This window comes from Macaca nemestrina, chromosome 4, assembly GCF_043159975.1.
Source record: "Macaca nemestrina isolate mMacNem1 chromosome 4, mMacNem.hap1, whole genome shotgun sequence".
Classification (NCBI taxonomy): domain Eukaryota; kingdom Metazoa; phylum Chordata; class Mammalia; order Primates; family Cercopithecidae; genus Macaca; species Macaca nemestrina.
The window spans coordinates 19676132-19703543 of NC_092128.1; the positions used below are offsets into that span (position 1 = coordinate 19676132).

Genomic DNA, 27412 nt, shown 5'->3' on the forward strand with positions numbered 1-27412 from the left:
GATCGTGAGGTCAGGAGATTGAGATCGAGACCATCCTGGCCAACATGGTGAAACCCCGTCTATACTAAAAATACAAAAATTTGCTGGGTGTGGTGGGACGCCACAGCACTCCAGCCTGGCGACAGAGTGAGACTCCGTCTCAAAAAAAAGCAAAAGTCCAGATGGTATAACATGAAAACTCCAAAGTTCCAATGAAACATCTTCCCATTGCTGGCTTAGATTGCCCTGGCCTGGAAGTGGGCCAAGAGGGCCAGGGGACATGGCCCACCTGTTTCCCTGACCTGTCCTTCTACACTCCCATGCAGCCTTTTGCTGAAGGAGCTAAGGTATGAACAAAAAATAACTTTGCTTTCTCAGGAGTGCCCCTACAAATCAGTTGTAATGATATGTTCTTTCCTAGGCCTGGATGACATTTATAGTTTTTCCAGCCTCTTTTGGGTAACAAACAGGTTAAAGAGTTTCTTGTTTTGTTTTGTTTTTGTTTTATTAAAAAATAGTCTTGGCTGGGCGCGGTGGCTCATGCCTGTAATCCCAGCACTTTGGGAAGCTGAGGTGGGTGGATCACCTGAGGTCAGGAGTTCAAGACCAGCCTGGCTAACATGATGAAACCCCATCTCTACTAAAAATACACAAATTAGCCAGGCGTAGTGGCATGTGTCTACAGTCCCAGCTACTCCAGAGGCTGAGGCAAGAGTATCACTTGAACCTGGGAGGGAGAGGTTGCAGTGAGCCGAGATTACGCCACTGCACTCTAGCCTGGGTGACACAAGATTCTGTCTCAAAAACAAAAAAAGAAAAAAAAAAGAAAAAAAGAAAAGTCTCCTTTTCTAGGTATTAGTCAGTCTTATCCAGTGTCATCTCAAAACTTCAAATGTCATTGACTTGAAAGCCTCTCTCCTTCTCCAGCCTGGAGTGTGTGGGGTCACGGTCAGTGTCATTCCTCTTTCTCATACTGCCTCCTCCGGCCTCGCTGGCTGGTGTCCCTGGCCTGCTGCTGTCCTGGGGAAGCAGGGGAAGGAAGGTCAGGTTTCACTCCATGAGTTGAGTCGGGGAGTGACAGATTCCAAATGGTGCTTCTTTTCTCCTAGGTGTCTTCTCATGGGTTCTGCAGAGTCTCCACCCCCAGGCCACCTGCTGTCCCCCGGAGGCTACACCTTCTCCAGCTGGACACTAGGATACCTGCCCAGCCCCTTAGGCTCCAGAAGTCCTCCCCTCCACTGAGGTTACCCCATCCCTCCGGTGTTCCCTTTGCCTGGAACAAGGCCGCCTCCCTTTCTAGAAAACCATGGCAGGCCTGCAGGAACTCTGAGAGTGCGAACCACGCCAAAGGCGGCCATATCCAGGGGCTAGCCACCGACAGGGAGTCAAATCCCAGTCCGCGTGTCCCTCAAACTCCAGAAGACATGTCACACTTTCCAAAAGGTCCTCTTGAAGTGCTCCATTATTTAGCATGAGCTGAAGATGAGGCACCCACCCCCTCCTGCCTAGGGAGAAGGGCCATGTCCAGCACACAGACAACTGCTCCAAAGCAATCCTCTCACATTCCGCCAAGGCCAGGATGTGGATGCCAGGCTAATCCTTCCCAATGTGGAGCTAATGGTTTTACAATCTCAGCATGAGCTGCGAAGGTGATCCAGCTCCTCCTGCCTTTAGAATGTGGAAGTACTTGGCACCTACTGTTTTGTTCTCAGCCTTTGGGGTCTCTGGTGAAACTGACACAGAAAGAGTCCCATTTTAGTAAAAGAAATTGTCATTATAAAAAGTAACCCCTTCCTCACACCAGGATACCTGATGTGCCGCAGGTGCCTCATGACAGCCTGACTTAGGAAGCGGGCTGTGTGAAGGCATAGCTAATACAGAATTATTACATATTTATATATTACATCCTTACGTTAATATGACTTTTTATATAAAATATATAGAGGATGTTTTTCTTTTCTTTTTCTTTTTTTTTTTTTGAGATGGAGTCTCACCCTGTCGCCCAAGCTGGAGTGCAGTGGCATGATCTTGGCTCACTGCAACCTCCGCCTCCCGGCTTCAAGTGATCCTCCTGCCTCAGCCTCCTGAGTAGTTCAGATTACAGGTGCCCACTAACACACCTGGCTAATTTTTGTATTTTTAGTAGAGATGGGGTTTCACCATGTTGGCCAGGCTGGTCTCTAACATCGGACCTCAAGTGATCCGCCCACTTCGGCCTCCCTAGGTGTTGGGATTATAGGCATGAGCCACTGTGACTAAAATCCCAGCACTTTGCCAGAATTTTTGTTTTTGACATTATGGAAAATTAGCCGTGCAGATAAATCTCTGTCAATATAGGCTAGCTTAAAGTGTTGGGTGAAATTTTGTTTTGTTTTTAAGACAGAGTCTCTGTCGCCCAGGCTGGAGTGCAGTATTGTCATCTCGCCTCACTGCAACCTCTGCCTCCCAGTTCAAACGATTCTCCTGCCTCAGCCTCCTGAGTAGCTGGGACTACAGGCACCCGCCACCACGCCCGGCTAATGTTTGTATTTTTAGTAGAGACGGGGTTTCACCATGTTGGCTAGGTTGGTCTCAAACTCCTGACCTCAGGTGATCTGCCCGCCTCAGCCTCCCAAACTGCTGGGATTATAGGCATGAGCCATCGCGCCTGGTCAGAATTTTTGTTTTTGAAATTATGGATAATTAGATGTGCAGAGAAATCTCTGTCAATAGAGACTACTTTGAGTGTTGGGTGAAATTTTAATAAATACATAAAAAAATACTTTAAAGCATGACTGAGCTAACAGGGAAGTAAAGAAGACCAGAATAACTGGAGGTCAGAGAAGGAGGGCCTGGAAGGAGAAAGGAACAGCGGTGTTTGCCTTGAGGGCCTATGGTAATCCCTGGTGGCCTAGAGGCTGGAATTTCTTATCATTTTTTATTTTTTAGAGATGGAGTGTCTGCTATGTTGCCCAGGCTGGACTTGAACTCCTGGGCTCAAGCAATCCTCTTGCCTCAGCCTCCAAGGTAGCTGGGACTACAGGTGGGCATCTGCGCAACTGGCTTTAGAATCTGGATTTTTAATTTGCCTCAGGCAACCAAAAGGAAAGAAGGCCCCAGACAGGCATGGTGGGACAGCAGATCAAGGCTCATGCCTGTAATCCCAGCTCATGTCTGTAATCCCAGCACTTCGGGAAGCCAAGGATGGCAGATTGCTGGAGGTCAGGAGTTCGAGATCAGCCTGGCCAACATGGCGAAACCCCATCTCTACTAAAAATACAAAAATTAGCCAGGCATGGTGGTGCCCACCTGTCATCCCAGCTACTCGGGAGACTGAGGCAGGAGAATTGCTTGAGCCCGGGAGGCAAGAGGTTTCAGTGAGCTGAGATTGCACCTCTGAACTCCACCCTGGGCAACAGAGCAACATTCCATCTCAAAAAAAAAAAAAAAAGATTCTTGCACTCTTGCCTAATGCTGGGGCCTCAAAGACAGGAAATTGCTGAGAATGAAAAAAGCATCCCTGACCTTGCTGAGAAGAAGCTTTTCTGCCTTGACTGCAGTGTTGGGTGGGTGGCAGAGTGGAAAACCCCCCACAGGAGTCCTTAACCACCAGCCAGAGAACTGCCCACAGGAGTCTTTAACCACCAGCTCTTACCACTTGCATGAGTTTGTGGCTGAAATCCATCCTAACTTCGCAGCCCAGAGATCCTAAGCTGAAAATTAATTTGAAAGGGTCAGTCTTGGGTCAGTAATGTCCCTAGGAAACTGGAAGAAGCAAAGCGAGTCCTCTCTAAAGGAGAGGACTCTAAAGCAAGTCCTTTCTAAAGAAGAAATCCTTCTTCTTTAAATCCAGGCCTCAAATTTTTAAAAAATTAGTTGGGTGTGGTGGCACGCACCTGCAGGCCCAACTATTTGGGAGGCTGAGGTGGGAGGATCACTTGAGCCAAGGTGGTCAGGGCTGCAGTAAGAAATGATCATGTTACTGCATTCTGGCCTGGGCATACAGTGAAACACTGTCTTAAAAACACAAACAAACAAAATATCCAGGCCTCAAGGAATGTCCATAAAGTTCTGAAGTGCAGGGATATATCATACAAAAATCACTAAATACACAGAGAAATAAGCCACCATGAGCAAGTTGGTAGAAAACAGTAAACTGCACAATCAGACCCACAGTCTAAGTTCAGGTCTGACTCAGGTGCCTGGAAGTTTGCTCTAGGAAAGGCTGCTGGTGCTCCCAGCCCACTTGCTAAAGCACAGGCTGGGGGCTGGACCTTGCCCATGCCCCTGACTGTATGTCACCAGCTAAGGAAGCTGATAAGCTCAGGGAAAAACAAGCTCGGAGGTTAAAATCACCAGATATTTTAAGAGTACAATCACATCAAAGGAGACAAACTGTCCTACACAAATCAGGACTCTAAAATAAGCACAACAAAGATCCTCAGAGAGATAAGAGGATGGTAACGAGGAACAAGCAGTGGCACAGAATCCAGTGGAAACACTGATATGAAGTTGGTAACAAACTCAGTAGCGTGGATAAAAAAAATAATAGTTGGGCTGCATGCGGTGGCTCATGCCTGTAATCCCAGCACTTTGGGAGGCCAAGGTGGGTGGCTCACCCGAGGTCAGGAGTTTGAGACTAGCCTGGCCAACATGGTGAGACCCCATCTCTACTAAAAATGCAAAAATTAGCTGGGTATGGTGGCGGGCACTTGTGATCCTGGCTACTTGGGAGGCTGAGGCAGGAGAATCACTTGAATGCAGGAGGTGGAGGTTGCAGTGAGCCAAGATTGTGCCACTGCACTCCAGCCTGGACAACAGAGCGAGACTGTGTCTCAAAAAAAAAAAAAAAACAAAAAAAAAAAACAAGAATAGCTGAAAAATGAATAATAAATCAGCTGAAGAAATTTTTCTAGAAGGTACCGAAAAGTAATAAGGAGATGGAAAATACCAAAGAACGTTTAAGAGAGATGGAAAATATTAGTGTCAATATCTGCCTAATACAAGTTCCAGAAAAAGAAAAAATGGATGTAAGAAAGAGAATGTATTAAAAAATTTTAAGTGTGTGTATTTCATGCTGGGAGTCAAAAAAAAAAAAAAGAAAAAAAAGCTTAAGTGTGAAGTTTTAAAGATTAATTTTGAGACCAGACTGGGCAATGTAGTGAGACCCTGTCTCTAAAAAAAATTAAAAATTAGCTGGGTGTGGTGGTGTGCACCATATAGTTCCAACTACTTGGGAGGCTGAGTTGGGAGGATCAGTTGAGCCTGGGAGGTGGAGGTTGCAGTGAGCTGTGCACTCCAGCTTGGATGGCAGAACAAGACCCTATCTCAAATAATAATAATAAAGATTAATGATAAAAAGATCGCAATGCAAAGGTCTTGTGGAACATCAAACAGAATAGAGAAGGAAAAATCTAAACTTTGCCATACTGTAATGAAATTTAGGAACACTGGCCTGTAGTCCTAGCTACTCGGGAGGTTGAGGTGGGAGAATTGCTTGAACCCAGGAGGCAGAGGTTGCAGTGAGCCAAGACCACACCATTGCACTCCAGCCTGGGTGACAGAGTAAGACTCCATCTCAAAAAAAAAAAAAGAAATTTAGGAACATCGAAGACCAAAAAAAAAAAAAAAAAAAGAAAACAAAATTCTAAAAGCTTACAGAAAGAAGGAATATAGTTCACAAAAGAATAAAAATTGGATTGGCATTAGTCTTCCTAACAGAAAAATTAGAGACAAAAAAGCAATGAAACTATATATATATACACACACATTTTTTAATTTATATTTTTATATATATATAATTTTATTTTTTTGAGACAGAGTTTCACTCTTGCCATTCAGGCTGGAGTGCAGTGGCGCGATCTCTGCTCATTGCAGCCTTTGCTTCCTGGGTTCAAGTGATTCTCTAGACTCCGCCTCCCGAGCAACTGGGATTACAGGCCCCTGCCACCATGCCCAGCTAAGTTTTGTATTTGTAGTAGAGATGGGTTTTCACCATGTTGGCCAGGCTGATCTGCTTGCCTCGGTCTCCCAAAGTGCTGGGATTATAGGCATGAGCCACCGTATATGGCCATAAAATTATATTTCTAAGTGATGAAGGAAAAGAACCTAGAAAATTACATCCCATTAAACTATTATTTAAATGTGAAGAAGCAAAGATGATACTTTCAGACATACAAGGTTTTAACAAGTTTAAAACCAGCACAGAAGCCTCTCTGAAAACTCTCCTGGAATAAGTACTTTTATACTTCATATAAGTATATTATACTTCATATACTAAGAACTTACTAAGCACATGAAAAGATGTTCAACACCATTAGTCATTATGAACATTCAAATCAAAAGAATAACAAGATACCACTTATACCCACTGGGAGATGACAGCCATAATTTAAAAAATGAAAAATGACAAATGCTGATGAGAATGTAGAGGAACTGGAACTCTTTTTTTTTTTTTTAGATTAAGTCTCGCTCTTGTCCCCCAGGCTAGAGTGCAATGGCGCGATAGCTCACTGCAACCTCTGCTTCCCAGGTTCAACCAATTCTCCTGCCTCAGCCTCCCCAGTAGCTGGGATTACAGGTACCTGCCACCACGCCTGGCTAATTTTTGTGTTTTTAGTAGAGATGGGGTTTCACCATGTTGGCCAAGCTGGTCTCGAACTCCTGACCTCAGGTGATCTGCCTGCCTCTGCCCCACAAAGTGCTGGGATTACAGGTGTGAGCCACCGTGGCTGGCCTGAGCCACTGTGCCCGGCCAGAACTGGAACTCTTATACATTGCTGGTGGGAATGTAAAATGGTTTGGTTACTGTGGAAAAGAGCTTGATAATTCCTCAAATGAAACATAGTTACCATGAAACCCAGCAATTCCACTCCCAGGTCTATACCTAAGAGGACTGAAAACATATATCCACATAAAAACTTGTGCACAAGTGTTAATAGGAGCATTATTCATAATAGCTAAAAAGTGGAAACAGTCCAAGTGTCTGTCAACTGATGAATGGGTAAACTGTGACATATTCATACAACGAGATACTATTTGGGGTATAGATATCTGGATATTAAATTTAATACCAGACAGGGAAAAAGTCACAAAGAAAAATGAGGGACATCATATTGGTAAAAGAACATTGTATCAGTGCTCGCTTCAGCAGCACATATACTAAAACTGGAATGATACAAAGATTAGCACCGCCCCTGCACAAAGATGATACACAAATTCGTGAAGCGTTCCATATTTTTAAAAAGATATTATATCAAAAAGATACAACCATAATGAACATATATGCATCCAAAAACATTCATGGTTCTTTGAAAAGTTATGGAGAAGGAAGAATGGCAAGACTGATTAAGAGTAAGATGATGCATCTAAACAAAGCACAGCATGAAAACAGAAACAAACACACAGGAGATTACAAACAATTAAAAACTGGCCGGGCATGGTGGCTCACGTCTGTAATCCCAGCACTTTGGGAGATCAAGATGGGCAGATCCCTTGAAGTCAGGAGTTTGAGACCATCTTGGCCAACATGGTGAAACCCTGTTTCTACTAAAAATACAAAAATTAGCTGGGTGCGATGGCACATGCCTATAATTCCAGCTACTTGGGAGGCTGAGGCAGGACACTAGCTTGAACCCGGGAGACAGAGGTTGCAGTGAGTTGAGATCATACCGTAGCACTCCAGCCCCGGTGACAGAGACTATGTCTAAATAAATAAATAAATAATTCCACAAATACACTTTTTATTTTATTTTATTTTATTTATTTTTTTGAGACAGAGTCTCGCTCTGTTGTCCAGGCTGGAGTGCAGTGGCGTGATCTTGGCTCACTTCAACCTCTGCCTCCTGGGTTCAAGTGATTCTCCTGCCTCAGACTCCCCAGTAACTGGGACTACAGGCGCCCACCACCACGCCCAGCCAATTTTTGTATTTTTAGTAGAGACAGGCTTTCACCATATTGGCCAGGCTAGTCTCGAACTCCTGACCTTGTGATCCACCCGCCTTAGCCTCCCAAAGTGCTGGGATTACAGGCATGAGCCACTGCATCCAGCCACAAATACACTTCTAAAATAATTTCTGGGCCAGGTGCGGTGACTCACGCCTGTAATCCCAGAACTTTGGGAGGCTGAGGCAGGCGGATCACCTGAGGTCAGGAGTTCAAGGCCAGCCTGACCAACATGGTGAAACCCCATCTCTACTAAAAATACAAAATTAGCTGGGCGTGGTGGCACACGCCTGTAATCCCAGCTACTTGGGAGGCTGAGGCAGGAGAATCGCTTGAACCCGGGAGGTGGAGGTTGCAATGAGCTGAGATCGCGCCACTGCACTCCAGCCTGGGCAACAAGAGCATAACTCTCTGTCTCAAAAGAAAAAAAAATTCTGTCAGTGTTGATCATATATAGGTATTATGGGAAAAGCACTTGATCTAATTCAACTCATGCATATAATCAACCTTCCCAGAAAATTAGGAATAGAACTTTAAGTTCATAAAAACTATATACCAAAAATCTAGAATAACACCATACTTAATGGAGAAGACTTAGATCAATAAGGAACAAGATTTTAATGTTCCCATTAAAATATGGAACACAGATGCCACTTTCCCCATTACTGTTTAGCATAGTATTAAAGGATCAGTCTAATGCTCTAAGACAAGATGTAAAATGTGAAATTGAAAGAGATAAAACCATCGTTATTTGTACATTATATGATCACTTCCATTGAAAAGCTAATAAAATAATCAGATGAGTTATTAGAATAACAGTTTAGCAAAATTGCTGGACATAAAATCAACTTTAAAGGATCAACAGCATTCCTTAGTACTGACAACAAATCAGAAAACAAAGAATAAGATACAATTCACGGAAGCAACAGCTATAAAATACCTAGAAATTAATGTATAAACAAGACCTTCATAGAGAAGTTTTAAAAGCTTTATTGGAAGACACACAAAACAATCTGTAACTTAAAGATTCTATTATTCTCCTTAAACCACTCTACAGGCCTCAAAGAAGGTGAATTCAATGCAAATTCAATCCTAATCAATATTTCAACTGGATTTTAAATGGAAGTGGACAGTTTATTCTAAAATTTATATGGAAGAATAAAAATCCATAATTAGCTGGGCCAACATAGAATAACAAAGATGGGACTCTCTTTACTAGATATTAAGGCATATTGTTAAAGTCTATGGTAATAGAAAACAGTAAGATACTGGTGTGGAAATAAAAAAAGCAATGGAACAGAACAAAGCTCAAAAATAGATCTTTCCATATATGACAACTGGGTATATGATAAAAATGGTACCACAAATTAATGGGAGAAGTATTGATCTGTTAGGTGGCATTGGGAAAACTGCTTCACTAAACATAGAATAATAAAGTTGGATCCCTACATTACACAATATACAAAGGTAGATGCCAGATGGATTGTAAATGAAAATGTGAAGGCAAAACTATAACACTCATAGGAGAAAATTCTGGAGGCTATCTTTGTGGTATAGGACTATGGAAATATTTCATAAGTAAACTGTCCCAAACACAAACATAAGACAAAAAGTAGATTAATCAAAAAGTAAGGATTTCTGTTCAATAAAGTATGTCACAGACAAAGTTAAAAGACAGGTAACAGACAAAAGTAACTGACACATCTAAAACTGGTAAGAGATTAATATCCACAACAAGACACCAAAATGCAATTGCACAATGAGCAAAGATCAGCACCCAACTGACAGAAGGGAAGACTAACTATCACCTTGTTTTTGGTAATAAGGAATTGAACATAACCTAGTTATCCACTGTGAGGGGAACAGGTGTGTATAACGTGGTGCGTGCACACTAGGGAATCTGTGCAGCAGTAAGAAGCAACACCCCGAATGGACGCACAGCAACATGGATGCATCTAAGTAGAAAACAGGAAACATGGCTATCACAGTACCATTGGTATGACTTAGAATTGTATACATAAACACAATACTACTTACTTTGAAGAATGCCTGCAAAACAAGGGGCGCATATCAAAAAAGTAAGGGTGGAGACTATGGGACAGAGCAGAGTGGGGACTAAGGAAGAGGAGAAACTTAATGGATAATGAAGTGAGGGAATGAGTTCTAGAGCTGACTGATGATGACAATGTGCTATGAATCAAGGCATATGATTGACGCATTACTTTGCATTTGAGTACAAAGTAGAAATTATCCACAGCACATACTCACATATAGTTTGAAACTACAGCACGCATTTGATTACAGAAAGAGAGACTGAGGCTATCATGGACTCCCTGCGGAGCCAGGTCCTCGGAATGGCAGAGCAGACAGAGCTGGATCTTGGTGACATGGAGTCACTCCATGATGCTTCAACTAAACCGTGTATCTGTAAGACTACTCAGATGAACCAGAAGATTCCCTTGACTTTTTCAGCCAGGAGTTTCTGATACCTGTGATGAAACAATTTTAACTGCTATCTATCTACGCCTGTACTTTAAGCAATAAATATACCAGATTTTTAAACAACACTATAACTTCACTTCTATACTTTTGGGAAATTAGGGGACCAAGAGGAAGCATACATTTAAGAAGTAAAAAGACAAGAGACAGAATAATAGTAGCCACCATTTATAAGCTCTTATTATGTGCTAGGCACTGCGCTAGGTGCTTTCCATACCTTGCCTCTAATCCGAACAACACACCCGTCTGGGGTCCCATCCCTGTGCAGATGAGGAAATGGGCTTGAAAGGGAAAGCATCTTGTCTAGAGTGACACAGCTTCACAATGGGGTCCTGTGAACCCGTCTGTCTGCCGTCAACCTGTTCTTCACACCACGCCACCCACTAGAAAAGATGATGGGGAAATGAAGGAGGGACAAACACAGAGACACAAGAGAGGCAAATATACAGAAGGAGAAAAACCAAACTATGCCTAGGCACGTATGGAGGACCGATGTTTTCTGAAGTAAGGACACTCATGACATGTCAGAGTATGCCTGCCTGAGAAGAGATTGTCATTGTCCTTTGAAAAGTGTATGATCTCACGATTAACCCAACCCTTACTAAATTCAAAGGCATCTCTTCTGCCTGTTTCCAATTATCAAAAATCTTAAACAAAAGACTGATTTTCTCAAGTATTTCTCAAAGCTTTGTATGTATAGGAAGCAGTGGTAGAGATTTCAGACAGACTCAAATCTAGTTAGATCATTTATTGTCCATGGCAAAGCAAACTTTTGACTGTCCATTTGCATTATATACAGATGGCAAATATATAAAGGATATTGTGGTTTACCTCTGATAGTAACCTAATCACCCATCAATAAGTGGTATCACAACTATAGAATACTATGAAGCTGTTCAAAGAACCAGACAGACCTCTATGTACTGTGAAATAACCTCCAAGATTAACTTAAAAATGCTAGATACAGTGTATATGTATGCTAAGTTTATGTATTTATTTACTTTTGAGACGGAATCTCACTCTGTGGCCCAGGTTGGAGTGCAGTAGCACGATCTTGGCTCACCGCAACCTCCGCCTCCCAAGCACAAGCGATTCTCCTGCCTCAGCCTCCTGAGTATCTGGGATTGCAGACATGCGTCACCATGCCCGGCTGATTTTTTTGTATTTTTGGTAGAGATGGGGTTTCACCATGTTGGCCAGGTTAGTTTCAAACTCCTGACCTCAAGTGATCTGCCTCCCTTGGCCTCCCAAAATGCTGGGATTAAAGGCGTAACCACTGTGCCCAGCTATGTATGCTAAGTTTATATTACAAACTCAGATACGTATCATTGCTTTTAACTGGAGAAATTGATAGGTGGTTGCTCTGGGGAAGGAAGATGGGACCGTGGGTAGGAAGATTTGCTTTGCACGCATTATATCCCCATGTACTTTGTACTTTTTTTCCCTACCAAATATAAACTTTTTTTTTAGACACACGGTCTTGCTCTGTTGCCCAGGATAGATCACTGCAACCTTAACCTCCTGGGCTCGAGTGATCCTCTCACCTCAGTCTCCCAAAGCAAAACACATCTTTCTTTTCTTTTTTTTTTTTTTTTTTGAGACAGAGTCTCGCTCTGTCGCCCAGGCTGGAGTGCAGTGGCGCGATCTCGGCTCACTGCAAGCTCTGCTTCCTGGGTTCAAGCGATTCTCTTGCCTCAGCCTCCTGAGTAGCTGGGACTACAGGTGCCTACCACCACGCCCAGCTAATTTTTGTATTTTTAGTAGAGATGGGGTTTCACCATGTTGGCCAGGCTGGTCTCGATCTCCTGACCTCAAGTGATCCGCTCGCCTCTGCCTCCCAAAGTGCTGGGATTACAGGCGTGAGCCACTGCACCCGGCCAACACATCTTTATTTTCAATCGAGCCGTTTATTGTATTTTCCCTCCAAGCCAAATCCAGTGTTAGGATCTACTAAGGTCTGAGTGGAAGAAACATATTCCTTCCTTTCCCCTTCTTCCAGTGATGAGACAGGGAGAGGCCCCTTCCCATTTCTTTCTCCCTCTTTTCAACCAAAAAGTCACCTATTTGTTACATAAAACAACACTCATGTTATCCATTCATAGAAAGTATATTTAAGTAAAAGGAAAAATAAGAAAAAGTACTAATACCACCACTCTACATTTTGGGGTGTATGCTCTTTTGTGTATTTTCTAATGCATGTATGTACACACACATGTATTTACACTTACAATCACCCAGGATGGAGGGCAGTGGCGCGATCTTGGCTTACTGCAACCTCCGCCTCCTGGGTTCAAGCGATTCTTGTGTCTTAGCCTCCTGAATAGCTGGGATTACAAGCGTGCGCCACCATGCCTGGCTAATTTTGTATTTTTAGTAGAAGACGGGGTTTCTCCATGTTGGTCAGGCTGATCTCAAACTCCCGACCTCAGGTGATCCACCCGCCTTGGCCACCTTTTAAAATTTAATGTTAATTGGAATTACATTAAAAAAGTGTCCCATGCCAAATACTCTTGGTAGAAATATAAGTTTTTAAAAAAAATTTGTTTAACAATGACACCTTTATATGTTTACATTTACAAGATGGTGAAAACATGGTTAAGTACAGTTCAATTACATAACCACAGGGTTTCCTGGTTTCGTCAAAAATCATCTTGAGGAGTACTGCTGACAAGAACACACTTTTACAAAACTGTCCTTAAATGATAAAGGCACTTACAGTCCCCCTCATCCCCTAATGTATGAGGTCTATGCCTTTTGAATTTCTTACTTCTTTTCATCTTCATGACAACACACTGAAAATACACTTGAAAGGAAAAAATAAAAAGCACTCATACCATCACTCTATATTTTGGGGTGTATGTCCTTTTTGATATTTTTTCCTACAACCCCATTTCAGCAATAACCTTTTTGATATTTTCTATGCAGATCACACATACACTTAAAAATAATGAATTAACCACTTTCTCTGGCAAGTTGCTTTCTCTCTCTTCATCCTTCTCCCACCCCTTACCTGAATTTCTTCTTTTTTTTTGTTGAGACGGAGTCTCACTCTGTCACCAGGTTGGAGTGCGGTGGCGCGATCTCTGCTCACTGCAACCTCTGACTCCCTGGTTCAAGCGATTCTCCTGTCTCAGCCTCCCAAGTAGCTGGGATTACAGGCACATGCCACCACGCCCAGCTAATTTTTGTATTTTCAGTAGAGACGGGGTTGCATCATGTTGGCCAGGATGGTCTCAATCTCCTGACCTCATGATCTGCCCGCCTCTGCCTCCCAAAGTGCTGGGATTACAGGCGTGAGCCACTGCATCCAGCCTCTTACCTGAATTTCTAAGGTTGAATTATTTTTGTATGATTCCCACATCTACATTTCAAGTCCTGACCATAGTAGCATCATCAAATACACACATACCCTATTACCCAAAAAACCTAGCGTGAGTCACAATCAAGGACTCCCACACTCTGCCTTCCTGCACTTGTCCAAACATGCCCCTCACAGCAGATGATCCACCTTCCTGATTTGGCCAAATTCCACCAGTTCTTGGAGGCCCACCTCAAATGCCATGCATCGCACTGAGTCTCCCCAGATTACTCCAGTCCCATTTCTTCCCCACTGTGAACTCAAATGTCAGGTGGCAACAGACCGCAGCTTTGTGACAAATTTTGAACCATTATCTTTTAACTTATCATGTGACTGCAAATTTTGAGTACACTGGGAGGCAGGAGACTGTGTCCTTTACTTCTTGTACCCTGTAAGCCTAGCACAGTGTGATATGGGCAGGAGATACTCCCCCAGAGCTGACAGTGTGATGTTAGAACCCAAGGTAACTCAATAACACAACAGACACGAGGGTAGTATGTACATTCCTCTTTATTTAACACAACAACAAACACGTAACATATACAAAAAGAAAAAACACTCATTAAAAGGCCCTGTCACAAAGGATAGACAGGAAACACCTACACTGAATCAAATAAGGCTCTTGCTTCAAAAACAGGGGTTTGCTAGCTACACCTGGAATATGAGCAAGGCTGTTGCAAAAAAATTAAAAACAAAAAAACAAACCAAAAAAACCCACAAAAATCCCTGCACTGAAGGAGTATATTCATGGGAATAATTTACTAAATTCACAGGTCCATATTTAGGAATGTTTATGCCCTCTCACATATCCAAAATTCATCAGGGTTTTATGAAATATGTGATTTTGGTTAAAAAAATTTACCTGTCCTTCTTTTTTCTTAGGAAGGAGTAATAAGAGCTTTCTAAAAACTAGAGACAAGCAAACCACCCAAAGTTTGAAATGTTTTACCATTAAAGTTCAAAGGGCACGTAGAACTGAGAATGCAAAGGCAAGATGGCAGTGGGAAGAAGAACGTGACTTCTGCGTCATTTCCTGGTAGCTAGCGTTTAATTAACCAAATGGAAATACCTCGGCTCAGTGCAGGGTTCAGTAGCAGCAGTTTGTCCATATTCCTGCTCCGATTTGAGCTGGAAATTAAACAAGCACCAGTTCATCTCAAAAGAGCCTTATACAAACACACACACACACATACCCACACCCATTCACATGTCATCACCACCCCCTTTTATTTAGATTTATTATTATTTTTTTTACTAAAATACAAAAAAGGGAGACAGGTATATTTACAAAAATCCATGGCTGGTACAGTACATAATTTTTAAGACACACTAAATGCTACAATCTTTCAGGTCCTGAGATTATTACAAATATCAACTCAAAGCTTGTGTTCAGGTCCAGTTTTTAAAGGAGGAAAAAAAAATCCGAAAATATTAAGTCACACACTTATTTGAAATACAGTATATCCCTTCAAGTTAGCAAAAACACACCTCCATATAAGCAAATGCGATACAGTAATTCGTGCCTTTCACCTAGAGGACCATCAACTCTTTAGGCTCCTTCAAGATTGGTTTTGAAACATGTTGGCACCTATGTCAGGTGTGGAGGTGGCTAACGTATGAGGAAGATGTAACTGGAGGGAAGTTCCTCTGCAGAGTGAACATTCACTGTATAAACACATCCTGTTTTTCCTTGGGCTACCAAACAAGTCTTTCCCTTATCAAAATTCATACCAGAAGGGTTAGAAGTATGTGCTCACCCAGACTAAAAATCAGAATCATTATTTCCAATCAGTTACAGCAAATAGGCCTGGAGTTCTGTAATTGTTTTCACAACTGCAAATGCACTTTCTTGCTTGTAAGAAAAGAGAGAAAACGCCCATCACTTAGCTACCTTGGTAGATCTGGATTAATATATTATGGGGGCACAAAACTGTCACCAGCTAGAGATTTATTTTCTTAAGTTTGAGGGTGTTTAACCAATGAAATGTAAGGGCAAGCCCCAGATTTACATACTCTCTGAAAGACCAATTTGGTATTTTTGATACTTTCTAAAATAAAGTAAGTTTTCAGTGACAACCAACAAAAGGGCAGTGCAAAGCTTGAATCTTTTCTCTGGAGGCTTGCCATGGATCACAGGAAATTATCTGTAGGTTGGGAACCTACCTCTAATGGGGAAGGGCCCATAGATTATCTGAAGGTCTCAGAAGGTATATGTAATTAATTACAAAGGCATAGCCAAGACTCAAAAATAGCTGACCAAAGTCGGCCAACTTTCCAATTAACTATGTAAAACAGTAATACTTCTGTCAACTGAGAAGAAGTTCTTTTTAATTCCTTTAGACACTATTGGGGTAACCCTTGGTAATTCTGCAGGTACAGTAAAGAAAACCCAATTTGCTGACAGAGGGCACACTAACCCTACAAACAGCAGGGATAAGCAAAAAAGGAGGAAAGCTTATGGCTGCAAGCACAGCGAACACAAGATAGCTAAGAGCTGACAATTGATGGGCAGGCTGTCACACAGAAAAACATGTCAACTGGCTGGTCTTGGTTGATACACCTAAATGTGCTTTGAGGGCAGATGGTGTTGTTAACTTCAAAAACAGAAGTATTTCCATGTTATCTTGGGTAATAGTCATCTTGCTTGTATTTATTAGGTTTCCATTAGTGTTCTATTATAAAATATTTAAAACACAGATTTACAATAAAATCATTATATTATTATTAGCAAAGTGGGAACAAATAATGTATAGAAAATTTTGTGAGGAACAAACATAAAATTTGATTCATATGGCCTGTTTGCAAAAGTAGGCTTATTTCAGGGGGAGTATGAAAATAAGCAAGGCAGACTGTTATGAGAAATAGCTCCTAATAAAGATCTCCATCTCTTTAGAATAACCTTGAAAAAGTAACAAGAGGAAGTCATGAAATGCCGCATTATACAGTAGCAAAATCTATTTTTTAATACAAAGGAGAAGACGAAAAAAAAACCCCCTCTAGTCCCAGTGATGACCACCAATGACTGTAAGTCCTAGATACAGAGACCCTAATACTACTACTGCGATTCTGAAAAGCATTCCTGACTTAACAGTTTGGAAAAGTGTCGGAAGTTTAAGTACTAACCCACTATGAAATGGAGATACACAGGAAAGACTGAGAAGCAGAACTATTACAATATGAGGAAATTAAAGATCACAAGTAGCTACTTTCAAGCAAGTGGTACTTTGAGAGTCTATGAGAAAAATAAAATTTAATATCACATTATTCAAAGGCAGTCTGATTAAAATCCTAAGAGAGTCCCTGCTTGAGTCCTCTGCTGGGATGTAAACAGTCTTCTAAAGCAGGCCTGCACAGGGCTTTACTTTTCAGTTCTATGGGCACACAGGATAGGTTGCCAGAGTGAGTGAGAAGAGGATGTAAAAGACAATTTAACCTTTCCTCCCCAGACTCCTAATACACAACTCATATTCTAGAGTAGCAATATGATTAAGAGCTCTGAATAAAGAATGAAGACTAAAGGAAACCAAGAAAGAAGAATTCGACATTAATATTCAAAGCTATTTTTAATTAGAGTTTGACCACCCATTCAGCTCCATAAACCTGAACCTTGCGTCATATAATCTAAAACTCTCAGAATTGAACACTGGGATGATTTTATCATTAACAACCCAAAGACACTCCATGATACTAACTACAGCTTTGCACCAGTGAAAGGCTCTGTAGATAGTCTTTGAATGCAGAGTTCACATTTTAGGATAGATGAACACACAAAGTATCTCTATTTTATGCTTCTGTTAATTTTCCCTAGAGGAACAAACACACATTCAACAAAAACCCTTATGCCTTATTTCTTTGGGTCTTAACATTTGTTATCTGAGAATGGGAAAGACAGGGAAATGTGAAAAAAAAAAGAAGTATGTTTGTCTGCATAGTTGATATTTAGAGGCTACTAACTAAGGCCTTATCTGGAAAAAGCAACAAAAACCCAAAAAGTCTCACACACACACACACACACACACACACACACACACCCACCCCTATCATTAGAGATTCAATGGACCTTACCCAATTCTGGAAATTAACCAGATGCTTTGCCTGCTTGGACCTGGTGCTTTCTACTGACTCACTTGAACCTGATAAAATTGGTTCCTCATCCCCCACATTCTCCTTTCCTGACCCTGAATATGTGCTACAATTTAAATTTACACATACACTCCAACAATCATTGCTCAGCATTTACCCCAACTAAAACTGCAGCATCCATTTTTTTTCCTGTTGTTACTATTTTCAATGATAATGGGAAAATTCTATGTAGTAGTATTACTTAATATGCAGGGATGGAAGATGGGATAAAATGATCTTCGTCTCTTCCTGGGAGCTGGGAGAAACATGTTTCCTTCTACCCTGACCTTCCCCACCCCGACCCAGTTAGAAAGTGAATCCTGCCTTCCGTCTCCCATTTTCTTACAACCTGAGCAGCTGATGGCTCCACCTCTTTGACGGGTTGAAGAAGCATGAATTACAAAGGTGCAATGGCTACAAGAGTACCCAGCTGGCTGTGTGTAGTGTTCACCTCTTCAGTGCAGAGCTGGATACACCGACAGTTAATGGAATTAGTACACAATCTCTGATTTGCAAGAATGAGGAGACATCCTACTCATTCTTAGAAAGTTAAAAAGCTTAGCTCTCCGTCCCCAAACAAGCAATAAAAGGAAATTAGACTGAGAAGATGGGAAAGTGAGGCAGTTAAATCTTCCAGGATCATTTATCAACTCCAACAACCAAGCATCATAACTTTATCTAACTTTAGCTCCATAACCTTGACAAAAATCACAATAACACCGTAAAAGGCTAAAAACAAAACAAAACAAAACAAAAACTACTTAAACTTAGTGTTATCTCTCTCCCTTGTTAACCTGAAACTAAACATTTTATCCCACTTCAAAGATAATGTTTAAATAACAAATACGTATCTAAATTAAAATTCCAGTGATTTTTAAATTTAAAAATCATAGGGTGCTTTTTATACTTATTATAAGGAAAACATTTTCTAGCCTCTGCAGGAAGATGATAATACTATTTTTAATTATATAGGACATTTTACAAAAACTCAAAATATTTTTGAAATAGTAAAGTCTCTGATATCCCTGGGAGGTAGGTGAATATGATTATACCCAATTGTCTAATGGGTAATCTGAGGCACGAAGGTTAAACGATATTCCCCCTAGACATAGTCATTCAAGAATAACACTTGTGAATTCCAACTGCCTGGCAAGTTTTGCTATCAGGTAACACTACCAGGAGCTTCTGCTTTTTCCTTTTAAGCCACTAGTCTCTTCTTTCCAATTAGAATGTATTGAAAAGGGGGCACTTACTAGGTATATTAGTACTGGGTTTGAGGGATGGTTCAACTTGGTCTCCCTTAACATGTCTATTTGTTTTCAACAAGAAATCAATGAATCTCAGATACTGAAAATTATGTTATTTTGCTCAAGGGAGAAATCTAAATAACAATAAAATCAGATTAAGCCAAATGTAAGTATCTAGCAAATAAAAAGCAAATGGAAAATCTCTCAAAAATGTTATAGATTATATGAATGTTTTCCTCAGCATCTGAAGTCTTTCTACTTCTGAGTTTATTAACCTTTTAACAGATAGATATGCAGCTATATGATTTCTTCAAAAATCATTTTCCAGAAGAAAATATGATACATTTTTAACATTGCAAGTTGCTAACTTCCTTCTAAACTTATTTAGATACCATATCATGGTTCTAACACTAGCCTTCTCACATGTTTAATCTAGCGCACCTTACCAATGTGACTTGTAAGGTACTCTTGTTATTCCAATGCTTTCTCCTGTATTACTTACGCCAAGATTAAAGAGCAAAGAAAAGTGGGTTACATCCAAGAACAGTCAATGATTCACTAAGTTTATTTTACTTGTAGTAACTGACGTGTGTGTGTGTTGTTATTGTCAACTTCTACAAGCAGATATTCAAAGGGCAAAGATGGCCTCTTGTGAAAAGATACTTCTCTTTTTTCTTTTTTTTTTTTTTTTAATTTGAGACGGAGTCTTGCTCTGTCACCCAGGCTAGAGTGCAGTGGCACGATCTCAGTTCACTGCAACTTCTGCCTCCCGGGTTCATGTCATTCTCCTGCCTCAGCCTCCCGAGTAGCTGGGACTACAGGCGCCTGCCACCATGCCCGGCTAATTTTTTGTATTTTTAGTAAAGACGGGGTTTCACCGTATTAGCCAGGATGGTCTCGATCTCCTGACATCGTGATCCGCCCGCCTCGGCCCCCTAAAGAGCCGGGATTACAGGTGTGAGCCACCGCGCCAGGCCAAAAAGATACTTTTCTAATCCACCCACTTTAATCAACTAAAAGCAATGGAATAAACAAGGCAGAAGTTTTGCAAACATTGAAAGGGGAGTGTTTGGAAAGGATGCAATGGTACAGCAGCTCCTAGTTTTATATATATGTAATGTACGTATCTTACATATATATCCATATACATAGAAAGAAAAGGAAGAGGGTTACAGCATGACATGACGTTGGCAAGTGTGAGATTCTTCCTCCTCAATCCCCTGACTTATCAGTCTGTACTTTAAGATAATCTGACAACAGTTTCAAAAGAGGGGAAAAAAGAAAGAAAAAAGGCACTTAACAAAGACAAAGGCCTGAATTGAGCATGTTTTAGAGGAGTAATATAAGCATTTTACCAGAGCTAAGAAATGATTTACAAAGAGTTAAACTTTTCCCCTTAAAATTTTATAAAATAAAATTGCATAACATGTTTGTGATCAGTCATTTATCTACTACTGCACTTTTCTTCTGCTTCATTATTACAAACACAAAAGCCCCCCCAAAAGCAAAAAACAACAATCATACATGCACAACAGAAAGTAAAAGTGCCCTTTTGAGAACATTAGGTCAGCAGAATTACAGTGCTGAAGCACAGGACAGTTCTCAAGTTTGGCCTGATTATAGATTTTTCTCATTCTTCTATTTCCAACTTTAAAAAAACAAAACAAAAAACAAAAAAGCAAACAAATTCCAAACCTAAATAATAAAAACAACATAGGGACCAGTGTGCTTTTATGGTACACTCCTAAAATAAAGTATCCTAATTCTATACATGAGTCAAATTAGAGGACAGAACATCCTAGAAATAAAGAACTGTAAATTAAAGTCAACCAATACAGGCAAAGTTCATTTTACAAATGTAGCAGCAAATATGATAGATCACTGGAGTTCTAAGAGATGATCCCAAAGGACACAGAGTTCTCATAACCAATGGCAGTTTGAATAACAGTAGAATTTTTGTTTCAGAAAATGTCTTGAACCAAGTATAGGTGGAAAGGGGTGTGGGAGAGGGCAATCAGAGGAGAAAGACTAGATTAGAGGTGCCTGCCCTTTCCAACCCTGGGTAGTAAACAATTTAGATCTGCTTTGGGAAAAAAATATCCTGGGTTAAAAATCATGTCCAATAAGTTGTTTTCAACCAGGTGTCAAACCCACAGTATTCCAATACATATGTGCCCGGTTCTTCTCCTTACCTTCGTGATTCAATAAACCCTATTCAATGTCCATGATATGAAAAATGTAATTTGGGCTAACAACATCCATCAGAGGGGTGGTGGGCACGAAAGAATGCACTATCACCATCTTCCAATTCCCGCAAAGTATTAGAATTTTATGACTACAGATTAGCCTCATTTCCTTTCCCAAAACCTTTTCCTTCAGGCTGTTTTGAAATCATGATTTCATTTACCCTCCGACCTCAAAAGCATACAAGAATTATAATTGACTTATAGTGGAAATTATTGCTTGCATTTATTCTGGATGCTCTGAATGAGCTTGACACTTTGCTCCCAGTCTCCAACTGAGGCTCAGCACAGCTATCTCCAAGGACAACTCTGCTGACTGTTATTGCTTGTGAATACTGAGGATTAACTTGTATGTACAGTAACAGCTTATATATCAGTGAAGGCAATTTAAAATATAAAACAGTTGAAAACAAACAGCTTAATCTTCCTGAATCAAGAATCCCGAGGAGTGGGATATAATCATGTGTGCTGATTATTTTTGCATTTGGATGTTGCTAATGCTCTTCAGAAATACACATTGCTCTATAGATATCCTTTCCAATGACTCACCATTTTAAAAAATAACATAATTTGAGTTTTAAGTGCAAAAATACAGTATGAGTCACAAGTCTCTGTGCTAAAAAATAACCAATTTATATGTTTGTTTTTAGTAATAAAAACGGTAAAGACAGGTGACCATAAAGTATGGGCACCTTTTTCAATGTTATGATCTAGAAAAGAAATAGATTAGTATTTACATGTAGAAACTCTCTGATCATACTTTATCTATACAGAAATACAAGGATGTTTGACTGATTCATACAACATAAAAGAGGGGTCCTGACTGAAATGAATGTAAGTTGTCAGTGCAGATGGGGGTTTAAAGTAGGGATCTGACAGCAGTCCTCAAGGAATCAAGACTAAAGAGAACACAGAAGAATCTCCATATTATATTCTTGGAGCCAAGGGCCTTCAGATATTTTTACTGGTTAGTATAAAATGTTACAGGGAAAAGAACTGATTACCTGTTCTTTTCTAATGATGAGAGTCACCAGGGATCTTCACAAGGCATGATTCAGAATTGATGGTTTTAAGAAATTCAAATGATTTTTTGACTCAAACTAGTCATTTATATGAATGTATGTGTGTATGTACACACATATATTCAAGTATTCCGGAAGAGAGATTAATATGCACTTTGACTTCTCTTGTGGTATGAGAAGTAAAACAAGTTACCTTCCCAAAGGAAAATCTCATCACTTCCCCTAGTATTAAGCAAAGACCTTTTTATTCAATTTTCATAAAAGCAAGAGGTCCACTACACCTGAAAAAGTAAAAAAATTGGGCAAGCTTCCCTAACTGAAATCAAGCAAATCTTCATCAGACATACTGAATTCAAGTCAAACCTCTCTGCGACATCCTTCCAGTATCCTTCCAAAATATCTACTGGGGTTCATACTATATCCATATTTGTTTTATTGATAAACTAAATTCTTAGAGTCAAGAAATTATATCAGTGATTCCTTTGAAATAATCCTTTCCCTTTACTGTAACAAGTTCTTGGAACTAAAGTTTTCAGTTATTTATTAACTTTTTTGCTAGGAAGCAAGCCAATGTGACTTTGAAGTCAAAATATAGGCATACAGATCTAAACAGATCTGTGGTTATTTATTCACAGACCTGTAGGATATCTGGGACTTTTGCGTATAAAAGAAAAAAGGGCCTGGTTAATACTCTTAATTGAGTAATCTAATGGTATAGGGTAATGTGTAATAAACACATATGCAAGAAATGTTGCCACTACCAGTCTATTGATTTTTTTAGGTTAGTGTGTCATTATAAATGGATCAAGCTTATACCATTTAGAGTTAACACCATTCTCTGATATAGTTTGAAAATACAGAGCTTAAAAAACTAGAATAATACAGCAAAAAAAAAAAAAAAATCAAATCAAATGCATCCAAGGAGAACCATAAATTTTTCCCTTAACATCCTTTGTTGAATATGCTATTTGCATAAGGAAGCTATAATAACTAAGGAGTCTTATTTTCTGCAGATTTACTCACATATCAATACACTGAGTAAATATTAGTAAAGCTTTAGGATCTCAAATGCTCCAAACAATTTCACTACACTGGATACAAGGAGTAAAAATACATTGTGATTGTGATCCTAATGTGATTCCTCCCTTTAAAATACCATCTTAAAAATTCGAAAACTATATTCATGCCATTTGAATGACCAATGAAGAAACACAGTGTACACTTCTACCTGTTTATACCAATAGCTAATAATCACCTGAAGGACCACTAGCTAAAAGAACAGAAGGAGAAGTTGTGAAGTTAGATGAATTGGGGAAACTTAAGAGTTTATGTTGCTGCAAGGGCTAATAGCAGCAAAGCAATAACCCTGTAAAGATCCCCATTTCTCAAGAGAAAAATGTGAACACAGTCACATTTTAACATCAAGAATGGAAATAAGAATTAACCAGTCAATACTAGATGCACAAATCACCTGAAGAAAAGAGTTAAGTACCTGCTTCTGAATGGAAGATGAAATTGACCCTTTTACAAAAAGGGGACATCTAGGTTTCATCTCTTAAGAGCAACAGGCTCAACTTCCTGATTTTTAAAAATCTAGATGATTTAATAATATATATCACTGTGCTAAAATAACTTTCCTGAAGGATCTTTAGTCCACTGATTTAGGGGAGTTGCTACACACTGGAGAAGATTCAAGTTTGTTCAGGATTTTTGAGGGTATGGTATTTCTTCAGCTACTGTATATCGGAGATAGAATCACTATTGTTATTATTTTTTGTGGCAAATTTGCTACACAGTCCACTCAAATAGACATGATCATTATTCCTGACAAACTGGCCTAATTCCAGTTTTTAATGCCTTTTATTAGCAATTATGTCTATTAAGTGTTCAGATCCAACCCCCAGGATGGATGGAGTTTACCCAAATTCTCTTGACTTCCTTCTTCCTCCCCCGGGAAAAATCAAATTTGTATTTCTGTGGGTTTGACAACTGAGTCTCTTTCAAGTCTATTAATACGGTAACTCTGTCATTCTTTAGAAGAGACCAAAGGTCACTAACTTTGCACAAAAGCATTTCTTCCTCCTGCACCTGGCTTTGCTCAAGTAATGTTTTCTTTTCTTTTTCCTCCTCACCACAGTGCTTGGGACGAGAGAATGTAAACATCGACAGAAACAGCAGCCCTATGACCACATAAGTACTTTCCCATCAGGTAGATTCCATCAGTCAACTAAACATTTCGTCTCCTTTGCTTGCTGGGCAGTCACTGAGATTTCCGTGGTAATTTAGTGTCCCCTTTACTTTGGCCTCCATCTGAGAAAAAGAGATATTAAATTGGTATGGGTCCATATGTTAAAAAAACCAGGTAAGAAAAACAAAGCAAAAAGAACTGACATCTCTGAAAAGATATAAACTTTTAATATCTTGCATGCCATATAGCATTATAGAGGTTGATAAAACATCATGGAGATAAAAACTCAAGAAAAATGATCCTCTTCTTTCAAATGACTGTGGTTTTCAGTGTTCTATAAATACCATTTCAATAAGTTTTTATTATTTACGTCCCAGCCAATTGTGTCAAATGCTGTAAGAGGGTTATAAAGGAACCAGAAGACACAATTCCTACCTCAGAGGGACCCACTACATCTTTCAATTCCTTTAGAAGACAGGTCAACTTCATTTTTTTTTGTAAGTGAAATAAAATTTCAACCTGGGACACAGCATTTCATAATTCCTGATTGTGTAAACAAATGTAGCAAACTTTTAATCTGTAGTGAAAAACATTCAGCTGAGTCTGTGTGCTCATTCTAACCTAGCTTTAGGTAACAGGAAAGTCTGCTAATGGGACAATGCTCTTTCTTTTCTTTTTTTTGAGACAGCGTCTTAGTCTGTTGCTCAGGCTGGAGTACAATGGCATGATCTCGGCTCACTGCAACCTCTGCCTCCCAGGTTCAAGCAATTCTCCTATCTCAGCCTCCCGAGTAGCTGGGATTACAGGTGTGCACTACCATGCCCGGCTAATTTTTGTACTTTTAGTAGAGACGGGGTTTCACCATGTTAGTCAGGCTGGTTTCAAACTCCTGACCTCATGATCCGCCCACCTCGGCCTCCCAAAGTGCTGGGATTACAGGCATGAGCCACCACGCCCGGCTGTTTCTTTTTTAAAGAGAGAGTCTTGCTATGTTTTCCAGGCTGGAGTGCAGTGGCTATGCACAGATACGATCATAGCACACCACAGCCTCAAATTCCTGGGCTCAAGCGACCCTCTTGCCTTAGCCTTCTAAGTAGTGGGACTACCGGTGTGTGCCACCAGACCAGCTCAAAATAATTTCTATTTTTACACACTGCTGTTTAAATGCTTGCAGAAAAACTGTTGATTACTGCATTTAATCCTCAACTAAATTACCTATAAAAACTGGCCAGGAGGAGAGGAAAGGGGGATACCAGGGCAAGGGTAGGGCCCCATGACCTGGAGAGCCAACAGAATATGGAGAAAGTCTCCAACAGGTCATGGCCTTAGCAAGAAAAATGAGGCCTCAAAGACAACCCAGGTCTGACAGCAAAGGACAGGGAAAGGAAACCTTTTATTCTGAGGGAAGAGGCATGAATGGCAGAAATACACAGGTGAAAAGGAACAAATTTGACCAGGGTTTGGCAAACTACAGCCCATAGGCCAAATCTGGTTCCCTGCTTGCTTTTGTATGTAAAGTTTTATTTACAGTCATACTCATTTGTTTAAATACTTCTTATGGCTGTTTTTCACTACAATGGTCAGTTGAGTAGTGGTGACAGAGACCATATGGACTGCAAAGCCTAAGATATTTACTATTTGGCCCTTTACAGAAAAATTTTACTGAGCTTTTACACTACATAAAATTAATTAACATTAATTGAGCTCTTACTATGCACCAGGTGCCATGCTAGAAGCTTTAAATCAATTATTTTTTATTAAATTCTCATATGAAGTCCTTAAAACATTTGTTGTCTCCAGTTTACAAGCAAGAGAAAGTGATGTTCAAACAAGTTAAACCTATTCAAACCGGCAGTTCTGTAATTCAAAAATCCAAGTCTGATCCTCAAGTTCAGTGACTTATACTTTAAAATGGGTCTTAAGGGAAAAATTTTAAACTCTTTTTTTTTTTTGAGAATGACTCTCACTCTGTTACCCAGACTGGAGTGTAGTGGCATAATCAGAGCTCACTGCAGCCTCGACCTCCCAGCTACAGGTGATCCTCCCACCTCAGCCTGCCGGGTAGCTGGGACTACAGGGGCACACTACAATGCCCAGAAAATTTTTTGTAGAGACAGCATTTCACCATGTTGACCAGGCTGGTCTCGAACTCCTGGACTCAAGCCACCTGCCTGCTTGGCTTCCCAAAATGCTGGGATTACAGGCATGAGCTACCAAGGCTGGTTGAAAAATTTTAAACTTTTTAACTTTAGTTATTTGGAAAATACTGACAGTCATGTTTCCTTTCTCCCTCTGGAACAGCAGTGCTGCATTGATAAACGAGATAGTTCGTGTAAGAGCGAACACTGGGGTCTTTTGGAGCCATGAGAATCCTGCTTGTTTAATTCCTTGCAGGTGGCCACATTCATGCCAATCTGCTCATGAGTACACTACCCTCAGCTGGATTCATTATACCGAACAGTTGTCTACACCCAGGGAGGAACTGCTTTAGTCACAGGGCAATTCTCTTTAGATATTTAAACTAGTCAGAGTTCAGGAAGATTGGGATTGTTGACATTTGTGCCACGACTCTCTGTTACCCATTTTACATAACTGTGGTTTTATGCTCATTCTCAAGGGTAAGACTGGGACAGCTCACCACTTAGTTCTTTCGGAGGATTAATGGCAATCTGTTGCCTCAAGATTGCTCCTCAGTTCCCATCTCTGCACTGTGGTTAATGTAAACTGGTTCAAAGATCATTTTGATTCAGTGGCCAAAAAAAAAAAAAAAGTGAGGCCTAGTCAACTTTCAAAGTTAAGAGGGCAGCTGAGCAGTTATTTCTGCTCAAAAG

At 40.3% G+C, this 27412-nt stretch overlaps 1 protein-coding gene and 1 non-coding gene across 11 annotated transcripts in view; one reads left to right on the forward strand and one right to left on the reverse strand.

The window, feature by feature from the left end:
* The window catches only part of LOC105471299 (ubinuclein 2), a 100726-nt gene that overhangs the window by 7419 nt on the left and 65895 nt on the right, over positions 1-27412 (reverse strand). For 5 of the 10 annotated variants that reach the window (XM_011723703.2, XM_011723701.2, XM_071094394.1 and 2 more), the window contains one exon: positions 19727-24703. The exons of 1 other annotated variant lie outside the window; for it this stretch is intronic. In XM_011723703.2, the coding sequence (XP_011722005.2) occupies positions 24654-24703 (50 nt within the window). In that variant the 3' untranslated portion in view covers positions 19727-24653. Of the gene's footprint in view, positions 1-13685; positions 14888-19726; positions 24704-27412 lie in introns of those variants that run through there. 4 more of the 10 variants (XR_981070.3, XR_981069.3, XR_981071.3 and 1 more) reach the window with 4 other exon arrangements.
* Positions 7096-7199, forward strand: LOC112424863 (U6 spliceosomal RNA). Its single transcript, XR_003015801.1, has one exon. It is a non-coding gene; the product is annotated as a U6 spliceosomal RNA (small nuclear RNA).